Here is a 12,557-nt window from a genome sequence, read left to right as displayed (position 1 = left end):
AAGCCCAGAATCATCTGTAGGGAGGTGGTACTCCGGTAGAAGAGAGGCCCAATGATCTGCCATCTTTCTTTAGCGGTAAATCTTGACATCAGACATCAGTTGGAAAATGTAGGTAAATAATGTAGCCGTTATCAAAACTGCTCTCTTACCAAAGTCACTCATAATTTCTTCGTTAGCAAATTCAACCTTCTTCATTCTATCAAGGAAATGAACTTAATGATTCTCCCTCTTTACTAAAATGTCTTAAGTGGGCTCACCAGCTGAAGATAAGGGTCTCCAATGTGTTCTAGGGAGCAGGAGGCCATCTTTCCAGTTTTGATTCTATCACTCATCAACTGACCACTGGTAGGTCATGGAACCTCTCTGAATCATTGAACCTCTCTGTCTCAATCTTATAATAATTATTTGAAAAATACATATCATGACATCTGCTGCTACATAGAGATGTGGTACAAATAAAACCAGATCATGCACTGAGAAAACACCTTGAAAAAGGATGGACCTCAAGTATCTAGTTTGAATGGCATTTTCAGGACCCTTGTTGTTGTTTAGCCACTACTTTGTGGCCAACTCTTTGGCGACCCCGTGGACTGTAGCCCACCAGGCTCCTCTGTCCATGGGATTTCCCAGGCAAGAATACTGAAGTGGGTTGCCATTTCCTTCTCCAGGGGCTCTTTCCAACCCAGGGATCGAACCCACGTCTCCTGTGTTGCAAGTGGATTCTTTACCACTGAGCCACTGGGGAAGCCTTCTGGTAGTCTAGTGATGCTTAAAATATTTTTTGACAGTGATGAGATTGTTTTCTTTGATGGAAAACTTCTTGATATGTGGATAACCTATTCAGCTCTTTCTCTAAAAAACACTACAAATAGGAATGTGTATCAGTGATATCATATCAGGAGTATGGACCAAAAAACTTTGGGGGAAAGAATGAACTCAATAAGTTTTCATCAAATATATTTCATCTTCTAAACTCTCCCAGCACTTCATTTTTAGAAATTTGTAATTTTCATCAATTATACAGGTCTTCTCTCCTATAAAATACTGTGGACTCCATGGGGACAAAGGGTGTGACACAGAGGACGTTCAGTGCAATGACTTGCCTACAGCAGGTGCCCGATTAATGTTTATTATACAAACAAGGGCAACAGTCAAAGTCAAAGAGGACCAATTCTTTCCTTCACCTACAAAGCTTACACAGCAGATTTTTAGCGCTGACGTGTCTTACATAAGTATATCTCAGGTATTTGTGTTGAAAAAAATCTGTCTCTGAATCATGAATGGCTTCTTGAAGGTATGGGGCGATGGGGGTGAATCTCTGGCCTCACACCAGGAAGATGTCATGGGGAGATTACACAGATGTGAAAGATACTATGCTTCAGAGTCACAGATGTCCAGCCCTGAATGTGCAACATTTCTCAAGGAACTCATCCATGTAGAATTTATGGGTTTCTCTGAAATGCTATATTTAAGATATCTGTTCCTTCGTTTCTGTGTCCAGATTTTAAAAATAAAGATTCCATGAAGCTACAATAAACATGAATCAGTCTATGACTTTAATTTCCCAAAAGAGACTGAGAAATTCAAATAGAAGTCAAGGCAGGTTAGGACCACGCATCAGCTTTGATGGTATTTTCTACTATTTCCATCCAATGGGAACTCAAAACCAAGCTGAAGTGGGATAAGGAGACATAACACAGAACACAAACCCCTTAAATAACTCTCTCCTTTCATCTAATTCCTCCTATTTTTTCATGGGTCTTTCCAGATCCTCCTTCATTTGATTGGTCCATATCGCTCATTTTACCCTTTACAAGTTTTCTAACTTGTGTTGCAATCTTCTTTTATTTTTTTTTTTTTTGGCTATCTTCTGTTTTATATTTACGGTCTATTTTCCCAAATATGTTCAAAACCCCCCAGGACATATGTGGCTCCTTCTTTCCACCAATCTCCCCATCTGGAAGATGAGCATTTTCCATAGATGATGAGCATGATGATGACAGTGATGGTGGAATAGTATCTTGCCCAGCCCTTAACCCATCCCACTATCTTCTTTCCATAGCCACTACTCCAATGAAACGGCTCAAAAACTCCTGGATGCTGCAGCCAAATGTCACTTTCACTCTCAGTAACATGTGACACTGTTGACAATTTCTTCCTTCCATTCAAATCTGCTCGCCTTGGCTTCTATGGTGTGTCTTCCTGGCATTCCTCCAGTCCCTCTGGACTTGTAAATTCAATTACATCTTGGGCATACCCATTTGAAGGGCTCCTTATTACATCAAGATAAAACCGAAACTCGTTACTGGGGTGCACAAGGCAATTTATGACCTACTCGCTGTTCATCTTTTCAGTCCCATCTCTCACCATCATCATCTCATACTATGACCCCAGACACCCTGCCCTACTTTTGGATCACAGTACGTGTTACCCTCGCATCTTGCCTGCTGAATTCCCATTCACTGGTGGACCTCATTTCCTCCAGGCCAAATGTGGGATAGACAGCCCCCTTGCGTCTACCTTTTGCAGGCAGGTATGCCCCCAGAATGCATCATCAGACCAAGTGTAGCTGTCGGTTCTGTCTGCCCCACGTGTGTCTTGCTCAGAGCCATAATTCAGCACTTGACTCAAGAGTAAGCATCCAAGCTTCTTACCACCATTTGAGTGAAGGAGCTAAGAAAGGAACATTTAACTGTTTTCTTGACAACCAAAATAATGCTTTCCTATGTAGAAAAGATGAAATCGACTACCTCTCTATAATTTCAAACTGATGATGTCAGGGGGATGGTGCTGGTGCAAGGACAGAGGATTCTATCCAAGTGCTTGTCAATGACTGACTCTGGGGAAGCCGGAAGGCTCTGACTCTGTCCCCTAAATTCCCATATGCTCTGCTCCAGGACTTCAAACCAGTTGCCAAGGGACGTGACCTCATGGAGAGGGGACACAGGGGCTCTCAGGACTCCGCACGTGTCCCGGGACTTACCAAGTCCCGGGACACGTGCCATCTCGAGTGCAGTGTGGGAAAGAGAAGGCAGACTTCCGCTGCCTACAAGGCTACAGGCCTCAGCCCTGAGGAAGACCGGGAGAGCAGGCCGTGATCTGAGCGCGTACGGGGGCGCTGCCGGGGTTCCCATCATCAAGCCCCAGTGAGGGAGGGAATGGCTTTTCTTCATGAGGCTTCTACCTGCGGTGGCTCAGCGCTTGAGCAGGCAGCGTCCACTTCTGGACCAGTTTCTTCCTCTGCCAGTCACACCAGAGAGGGCCGTCCTAGGATGACTGTTCCTAAGGTGATCTGCGGTATTTTCTAAAATAGCTTGACGTGAACCAACCGGGTCAGAAAAATGCTAAGATTTGCATTTCCTTGAAATGTGACGCTATTTTTGAGCTTCTCATTGAAAAAAAAAAAAAAAATTTTTTTTTTTAAAACTGCAAGTGATTGAGTGGGAAGGAGCACAGCAACGGTGGCCCGCATTTAGGCGCACGCTAACTGATCTGCCGTGGAGCTGGGAGGCTGATGTTAGGAGTGGGGAAGCCGAGCCAGGCTCTGTTTGTTCAGGGTCTCATACTATTTTTTCAAATGTCATGGGCTCAGCAAAACCCGAAACACATTTTCTCAGCACTTCGCTCTATTTCTCAGCCCATATGTATTCCGAGAGCAGTTTAATTCATATGTTTCTGATTTATTTACATGCAAGTCATCAGAATGTTGTTTTGTATGAACTATTTGATGTCCAGGAAGCCTGTTGAGCTTTGCCTTTGAGGGTTTTTTTCTTTCCCCTCCTTAGGATCAGGAACCGTGATTTGCAAATAGAAAAAAAAGCTCATCAGAGACCCAATATTTTGAACCTCAAAGATTCAAATTTTGTTCAAAAGGTAGATGGCATCAAGTCTGAGGACAATTCTTGTAATCTGCCGACTCTGTGTTTTCCAGGTCCTAACTGACACTGCCCGTCTTGACGGCACTAATGTCTTCCTTGTGGACATAGAAGTGCATGTTTGCGATGAATGAACAAGAACAGATCCTAAATAGAGGCGAAGAACTCTTCAAAGACTAAGTGAACGCGCTTTCTGGAACACGGTATCTGGGTTGGGGGCAGGGGGTAGGATGTGTCAGCATCTAGAGAGAAGAACATCGTAATCACCTTTCCAGGAGAATCCTCAGAAAATGAGCACCAGCTTTCACCCCACTAGGGATATCACAGACATTCTCTTTTCTCAATTTATAAAAGTAACTCTGATTCAATCATGATCTGAGAATTGTTTGCATACATTTAAAAAGCACTGCAACATTATTTTATAAATATTTCTCCCTTTGTAAGTAAACTGCAAACTTAAAAAAAAAAAAGAATACTAGTAATTTTTAGGACTTCTATGGAGTGAGTTAATTCGAGGATCTCTATATTCAGACTTTTGAAAGAGCAGGGGTTTTTTCCTCAATAAATATTAAGAAATCATGTATTAAGCACAGGCAGGAGGGCTTTTATCTTTCAGCATCATTGTGTCTACAAAAACGCAGTCCTTTTAAAAGATACTGTAGAAGGCTGAATCAGATTTTAATAGCAGGGAATCTTACAAAAAAAAAGAAGTTTTATATACATATATATATATGTATATAAAAGACTGTCATCTCTGCAAATATGCCTAAATTTCAGTCTCCAAACCAAATTGATGCTGGGCAAGAAGCATATAGCTGGTCTCTAACGCTATCACATACCTCTGCACTGTGTCTCTAAAATATAAACCCACATTTCCCATCGGACTCTTTGTCCTCTCTTTGGGGAACAGATTAGAAATGTTGGTTTGTCTGAGCTAGGGCTGAAAGATTTTGACGTACACCACCTTTCAAAACTGAGATATCTCTCTTCCCCAAAACTCTTTTCCATTTTCCCATTTCAAAACCAGAATGGTGTTAGGGCTGGAAGATTCAAAAAGTCTTCTCACATCAAATATCTCTCCAGCACAGCTGCTGTTAAGTGACCCAACATGTCCAAAGACAGGCTCACAGCCTATACACTACATTATTTTGCTATGAGTCCCAAGTCTACATATTTCAGGAAAGCAAATTAAAAAAAAAAAAAAATCACCAAAATGGACTTCTCAACACATCCAGGAGTAGCAGGTAGAAATGCTAAGTCTTAAGCTGTCAAGCTGAATGAGGATTTAAGGTTATACTCTGTGTCCAGTAAATATCAAATAACTAAATACCCACTACTAAAACATGGGATGAAAGCAAATCAATTAACCACTAGTTGCTATGAATTCAAACATTGCTCAGAGGACAAAATTTTATTGAACTGTAGAAAGATTAGCAAATAACAAAATATAATAATTATCAAGACCAGAAAAATAAACCAGAATCCTTTAGCAAGTCAATTTGTATACTACAGAGACAAAGCTTGGGCAAAAGGGGAAAAAAGCGGCTTCAGGCATGGTATCTTAAGAAACAGTCAATACCACTGTAAAAAATCTGGCCCATTTTCTCAACACGGTGTATCATACAGACATCTCTCCACAATTTAAATCAACAAATTTAAAATTTTACTTTTTACTACCTTTCCAAGGAGATCAACCCTCATGCAGAAATAAATATGAAGAAGCCAAATACTATACTTAGGTTTCAACAGGCGGCCGTCAGAACTAACAATTCATCTTACATTTTAAAACCTTTTGGGGAGGACATGTTTTGATCTGACCGGTCCTGGTGTGCTGGTTTTCAGTTTAAAGGACGGAAGACATTACTGCATGCACTCATGAGATACCACATTCTCCTTTTAAACTATATAAAGTCCTAATTGTGAGTAATATTTCGACATGCAATAGCTGAAGTGAAAAAGTCACAGCCTCATGGACTACCCATCTGCAGAACAGATTACGAGACATGTGAATTTGAGAGCATTATAGAAAAATGTTACTTGGAAAGCAAACATTTTCATGGGTAGCATTAAAACTGTCTCTAATGTTCTTTTCCCCTCTTTGCCTCTCTGTTCCCCAGTACTAGACCTTTCCTTGGAAAACTCACAGATGCAACCCCTGCTGAGCAGCGGTAATGAGGAACCTCTGCCTGGGTACCCCCCACCGCTGCACACTCAGTGAGAGAGAAGTAACTGCCTGTTCAGAGATGGGTCTCCCATCCTCTCCCTTCTGATGGGAGATGCTCACCCAGACCCTACCCACGCCCATGTGCTCTTCTATTTTATGGCCTGAGATGGACAGGAAGACAGAACCTCAAAGAATTCCTGCCCCTACGTGACAGATGCTCAAGACAGATTCAAAGAGCTGTCCTCGATGAAACATACCCACACACAGTAATCTCGATCACAACCATTTTTCAGCATCATTTCTGTGTTTAACGACCTGAACTAACAGCCATTTGAAAACATGTCCGGAGCTTCTGGAGGGAACCCGCTTCCCACCACCCCTTTGGTTCTGAACTTCAGTAGAATTCCGATCCCTGATCACCTCCACAGGCTGATCTGCTCTGGGACTTTAACAGAAGTGGCGGGGGGGGGGGGTGGGGGGGGGGCGGTGGTGGTGCTGGGATGACAGTTTTTGTTGTTGTTGTTATTTGTTTTAATTGAAGATCCTTAATGTGGGCCACATGTTTCTGGCGGGACAGGGGAGTACAGAGGAGGCAGGGACCAGGAATGCAAAGTGGTAGGGAGGTGGGGAGGGGGAGAGAGAGGGGAAAGTGGGGAGGGGCTGGATGATGAAAAGACCAGTTCCACAAGCGAAGCACATTAGCAACCCAGAGTGGAAAGGGCCGGAAGGGAAACCCACCCACCTCACCCCTGCATTCATTCTATCAACCTGCAATTGCTGCGATCAAAACCATATGTCGGTTCTTCCAGATCTTTCTCACAGGACAAACATGCAAAGGGCCTCGGGCCTGGCGTTGCCATCAAATGGTAATTGATACCAGATGAGCCACAAAATAGAAAAGCACATGCACACGGCAACCTCTCTGGCTGCCCCCCCCACCTTCCCAACCCCTGCTGGGCCCCTTGAGAGGGATGAAATTGCAGGTCTTGCTGGGCTAAGTGCACTGTGTACCACGAAAAACAAGTGTACGGCGCCTCCAGTAACCACCTGTAAATCTCGGGGAAACGCGGGTCGGCCAGCCAAGGGCTGGGCCCAGAGAACAGGCCAAGGCGAAAGGTCACTCCGGGTTAATGCCAGGTCATCGATCAGGGGGATGAAATGAGCACAGGTGTGAGGCAGATCACAGGCCTGCGAGCAGGAACCCACCTCCCCAGTCCCAGCGCACATCCGGCCTGGAGGATGGTGTTCCCACGACGCCACATCTGCCTTGCTCTCATCCTGCAAGGAAGATAGTGAGAAAGGAAAACCACTTCCCAATTACCAGGCAATTAGAAGAAATCTGTCCAGCTCCTTTTCCGAAGCTTTTTGTTTTGTTTTGTTTGCATCCCATTGTTCTCATTGACGGGGAGAAAAACAAAAATCCAGAAAACCTGCTGAGCTGGAGGTCCTGGCAATTGCTGGTTGAATGTAATACAGTAGGTACAAAAAAACATCTCTTATTTCCACTGACACTGACAGAACTGCAAGTAGCATACGGCTCTCGCCTCTGCATGTATATATTTTCTTATTAACTCGATCGGGCAGAAATTTGCAGAGATTTGTTTGGATTTAGAAGTCACAACAGAATGTCAGTTTTACAAACCGAGGCTCATTCTGTGGTGAAATGTACAGCCCTGGACCCCACCAGTCACCGCACATGAGCTATTTGTTCCAATTCTCCTAGCAGCCGCTTCTGAACAAACAACTAACTTATTCTAAACACACGCAGTGGGTCTCATTTTCCTTCCTTCTGCCTATCCCATTATATGTGATATTTTAGTCTTACAGATCTTATGAAGTTTAAATATTTTCCAGATGGGACTAGGGGACACAGAACCCTGTAAACACTCTACGTTATAAAAAGGACCAACTGAATGCTTTGAAACAGAAGAGGAAAATGATAGAACCTACTTCTTTTGCAAGCTGTCTCACCTTGTAAGCCAACCATGCCAACCATAAAGACTGGGGAGCAATTACCAATTTTCTTTATCATTCCCCCAATTCTCAAGAACTGGCTGATTCACCCTCATTTAGGTCGTACCTATTTCTTTTTAATTAAAACACCCCGCACCTCAAAGATGATTTAAACTCCATTTACAATTCCATGCATCTCCATGGTAAAAAAGAAAACCCTGGTTGTAGCCCAATGATAAATTCCACTGTCCCAGAAGGAAAATTCATCAGGCCAATCAATCGCATCTGTTTGCCCAGATTCTCAGCAGACCTCTCCTCCTCCAAGTGTGACCACGGAAACCCGGAACACAGTGGTGTTCGCCAAGGACCCTCAGCCTAGAGGCAACCTAAGATCATTCGGGATGCCACTCAGCACTGATACAAAAGCAAAGGCAGCGAATCAACGAAGGGCAGGAAGCGCACGGGGGCCGCAGATGAAAACGAAAGCTCTGGTGAGTGGCAGGGGGAGAAAGGAGCAGCGCAAAGCAAATGGGCAACACACAGGCCAAAGCAGCGGAGTGGGGCTCAGCGGCGTCCAATCGGGCAGGCTCGGGAGGCCCACTGCAGGAGACTCTGACCTTACCTCTGCCTTCCCTTGGAGCTCCAGTCAACATAACCCTGTATCTGAGCATCTGCCTTGTTTCAATTTCATCTTGTGGTGTTGTTTGCTGATTGGTCAGACATGGCTGACAGCATCAGAAGTGCGATCTGACAGACAAGGAGCTAGCAGGACCACAGCACAGAGTTCCTAACGGGAGGGAGAGAGGGAACTTCATGCTGGAAACAGGAGAGTCGGGCCCGCAGACATCTGCTGTGAGGCCTGGGGCTCGCCTCGGGGTGGGAGGGCCCAGGCTGAGGCTGGGAGGAGGGCACGGAGCAGGGGAGGTGGGCCCGCCACCCGGATGACCAAGCGCCAGACTTCCCCTCGGCTGGGGCTGCATCTGGACCCCTTTCAGCAGCCTCCCCCGGCCACTCCCAGTTCCTGTCACCTCCAGGGAATACAGCAGGCTGCTCTCCCTGGAAGCCTGCTTTCCAGAATAGAAGTGGGGGGTTCCTGGCTTGGGGTAGGGGAGTTGTCCTTTCCTGTGTGTATTTTTCAACGTGTGTGACACATTCCAAAAGACACGGAAGGTACTCGGGAGAGGTGGGCTGACCACAGCATCTCATCTAGATGACTGCTGTGTAGAGGGATGGGTGCCCATGGAATGGGGTTCTTTGAGAGCAGGGAAGTGGAGGAGGACAGGGGGAGTCCAAGGCTGAAGGTGTCTGGAAACAAGTGAAATTACTGCTGGAGAAACATGGAACAGAGAGAAAAGCAGGAAAAGAGCTTGAAAATGGGACAGGAGAGAGGAACCATCCCACCCTGGGTCAGGAAGGACAGGTCTTCACTGTGAGCCAAGTACCTTTTTCTTTTCAGGCCAGCAGGAGGCACTGAAAGTAACGGTGGTGGGCCACACAGATTGCCCTCTACTCACCCCAACTTCTAGTAGACAGACAGACAGACAGACAGACAGACACACACACACACACACACACACACACACACACAGAGCCCTGAACCAGTCAGTCTACAAGCCAACAAGGACAACTGAATTTACCTGCTACAAATCTAGGACCATTCTCCCTCAGCAATATGGATATGTAGGGTTTTTACCTTTAATTAAGGCTCAATCTTGAACACTGGTCTTCCTTTCCCCATTACTCAGAATCATGACTATGCAACTTGAGGGGGAAAAGTTAGTACAATTTCAAAATCCAAGTAGAATTCCCCAATGCTCAACAAAAAAATTACATGCAAATCTCCTCTTTCCTAGTATTATTTGTTAGCAGAGTTTGGGGAAAGCTATCATGCTTTCAATAATAATTATAGAAGAAGAAAAGATAAAAGGTAAAGAGAGGTATGCCAGAAAGACTTTAAAAAGAGATGGATGAAAGAGACAGGGAATCAGAGTAAAACAAGGCTGGAGAGATCAGGTTATTAAAACCAACCAATTATGTGGACAAAAACAGGAATAAAATGCTTTGGCTGAGGAGAAGGAAGGTTAATGCAATCAAGACTTAATGAATATTAATCCTTGATTATAGCATCCATATAACCCCTGATCTAGCACCCATTTGGAATAGTAAAATGGCGGAACAGGGTAAAATAAATCCATCTGGCTTAAAACTGAAGAAAGATTCAAATCATCATGATCTTCACCTCCAAAAATGACAAGAAAGAAAAATCTCCTTTCTTCCCTTCATTTTGAAAACATAATTATGATAGAAATCATTTTTTAAATCAAGCTAGAAAGACACAGTGCTGAAATCTGAAGAGGTAAGACAAGGAAACCAGCATAAAGGAACTGTACAGAAAAATGAGCAACAGGCAGAAAAAGAAATGAATGTAAGGAAAACCACAGGGTTGATGTGAACGGAGGAAATTCTGGACAGAAAGAAGCCCAGGGAGAAAGAAGTGGCCAAGGGATCTGGATTTCATTCCGAGAAGAAATATGAATGAAACATACTAGGCAGGAGTACAGAAACGACTGGACGAGAAAACAAAGACACAGGAATGAGATATGAGGGTAAAAAGGGATAAATGTAACAATGCAAAAGACCAAACAAAAATTGGAAAAACAGAATACAGTTTTCTTCAAGCATAAAGTACTTTAGGATCTACCGAATTACCAACACAACATTGCTAGAGGTATTCCATTTACAACACCATCACAGGCTGAGAAGACGATGTGAAAAAAAAGTCATGCATTGTTAGAATCCACTTTCTAACCTTAAAACATTTCCCTAATTTCCAGGATCTGTTTGCAATGCATGAGACAACAATAAAAATATGACACAAGGACCTCACTTTCCCCACAATATTGTGTCTCACAGATGAACCTGTGCAAACGACCACTTTGTGACACTTTTCATATCTATGGTGTGCAAGCTACCTGTTCTCTTAAAGGAATATTCATGCAAGCACCTTGCCCAGACCAACAGAAATCTGACACCTTTCATTCAAAATGCTGAAGTTACCCTGGAATCTGGGAACCAGATTATTTCAAAGATCAGTCAAGAAAATGTCACTGGAGGAGATGGCATTTCCAATGGGAGTCCTGAGAATTTCAGCAGCTTTTCAAGCTCCTGGCCTCGTTTTTTTAACTCAGAAGAGGCGCAAGCGGGTTTCACTGATAAACCAATAATTGCATATTTGGGAGAGAAGTCTACAACTCTGTAAATCAGATGACAGCCACTATCAGGTGCAGAGACACAATAAAAACAACATGGAAAGAAAATGTTTGCTCTCTATGTCAGCCGCGATGTCAGTACCCATTAATAAATCTATCTGCTCAATCTACTCTTATTCATGTGGGACATCACCGATTTAAAGTAAAATAAATTATCTTTAATTAAATGGAATTGTCCTTTTCCTCCCGCTATCATCCCCAATTATTACATTCTAATCAGCCCTTTAGGGAGAGAGCACAAGAGTGGGCTGAAAGGCACAAGGACTCAAAACAATTCCTCTTTCTGTCAAGTGATGAAATTTTTATCTTAATTATTGGTTATAACTGTAATTTTGGGATATAAATAATGAGAACTATAAAAATTTTGTCATTTACGGGAGAAAACATGACATGGCCACTTCCAAAACTTCCTTGCACTTTTCTCCTCTGTGAAAACCTCAGAACTTAAAAGAAGCTATTCCAGACTGCTCAAATGCTCTATTTAAACCTAATCTATTACTTCTATTTCCAGCACAAAAGTGCCAGTTTTAATTAATACTTTAAAATATATAGCACTAATGGAATGCCAGCTCTGTTATTTTTAGGCTCTGAGGCTTTCCACAACTGGGATTGCGGAATGGTATCGATTTATGTCTCAACTAGAACGGCACAGGCACGCTAAATATTAAGACATGTAAGACATGTGCCTGTGTGCTAAGTCGCCTCGGTCGTGTTTGACTCTGCGACCCTATGGACCATAGCCTGCCAGAGAGGCTGATCTACTCACAAATGTTTAGTGATTCCCTCCTGTCCCAATTCCTGGCTCCCCCACATCCCCCTTTTCTTTTTTTTTTGAACTGCACCCAAATGCTAAAGGTAACATGTGTTTTAACCTAACAATCAGTAGGAAACACTGCCACACCACCAGTTCTCACTGATACAACAGTGCCCCAGCAAAGAAATGGTGAAATCACCAGGTAAGTGATGAAAGTATCTGATTCTCTACTCCAAAGGCAAAGAGAGGAAATACTCTCCCGCCGGAAATAAAGAATAAACTTAGGTCAAATCTCTGCATATATGTTGTAATGGTGCTTGAACCATCTTCCTCCCAAGTCACAGCTTGATTTTTGCTTGTTGTTTGTTTCACTGTGGACTTTGTGAGGACCGGGAGCTTTCTTTTAGTCCTCTTCATAATGACAAAATTAACCACCGAAATTGGGAAATTTATCTTCTGTCTAGAATAAAGAGGTGGAGGTACTGACTGTTTTCTGACTACTTAGTGTTACTTTTAAAAATGTATTTTTTTCAGGGTGTAGT

The 12,557-nt window shown here is 43.4% G+C and overlaps 1 protein-coding gene and 1 long non-coding RNA gene across 31 annotated transcripts in view; one reads left to right on the top strand and one right to left on the bottom strand.

Moving 5' to 3' along the window:
• TCF4 (transcription factor 4) overlaps positions 1 to 12,557 on the bottom strand; it is a 377,557-nt gene that overhangs the window by 79,595 nt on the left and 285,405 nt on the right. The window contains exon 1 of one of the 30 annotated variants that reach the window (XM_070452494.1): positions 7,246 to 7,281. The exons of the other annotated variants lie outside the window; for them this stretch is intronic. Within the exon in view, the coding sequence (XP_070308595.1) occupies positions 7,246 to 7,266 (21 nt within the window). The 5' untranslated portion in view covers positions 7,267 to 7,281. Of the gene's footprint in view, positions 1 to 7,245; positions 7,282 to 12,557 lie in introns of those variants that run through there. 30 annotated transcript variants of the gene reach the window in all.
• LOC139030354 (uncharacterized) lies at positions 3,007 to 6,379 on the top strand. Its single transcript, XR_011482668.1, has 3 exons — positions 3,007 to 3,287; positions 3,932 to 4,078; positions 5,993 to 6,379. It is a non-coding gene; the product is annotated as an uncharacterized lncRNA (long non-coding RNA).

This window comes from Odocoileus virginianus, chromosome 22, assembly GCF_023699985.2.
Source record: "Odocoileus virginianus isolate 20LAN1187 ecotype Illinois chromosome 22, Ovbor_1.2, whole genome shotgun sequence".
In the NCBI taxonomy this organism is placed as follows: domain Eukaryota; kingdom Metazoa; phylum Chordata; class Mammalia; order Artiodactyla; family Cervidae; genus Odocoileus; species Odocoileus virginianus.
The sequence above is the reverse complement of the archived record's forward strand: the minus strand, read 5'-3'. Positions and strand labels throughout refer to the sequence as shown.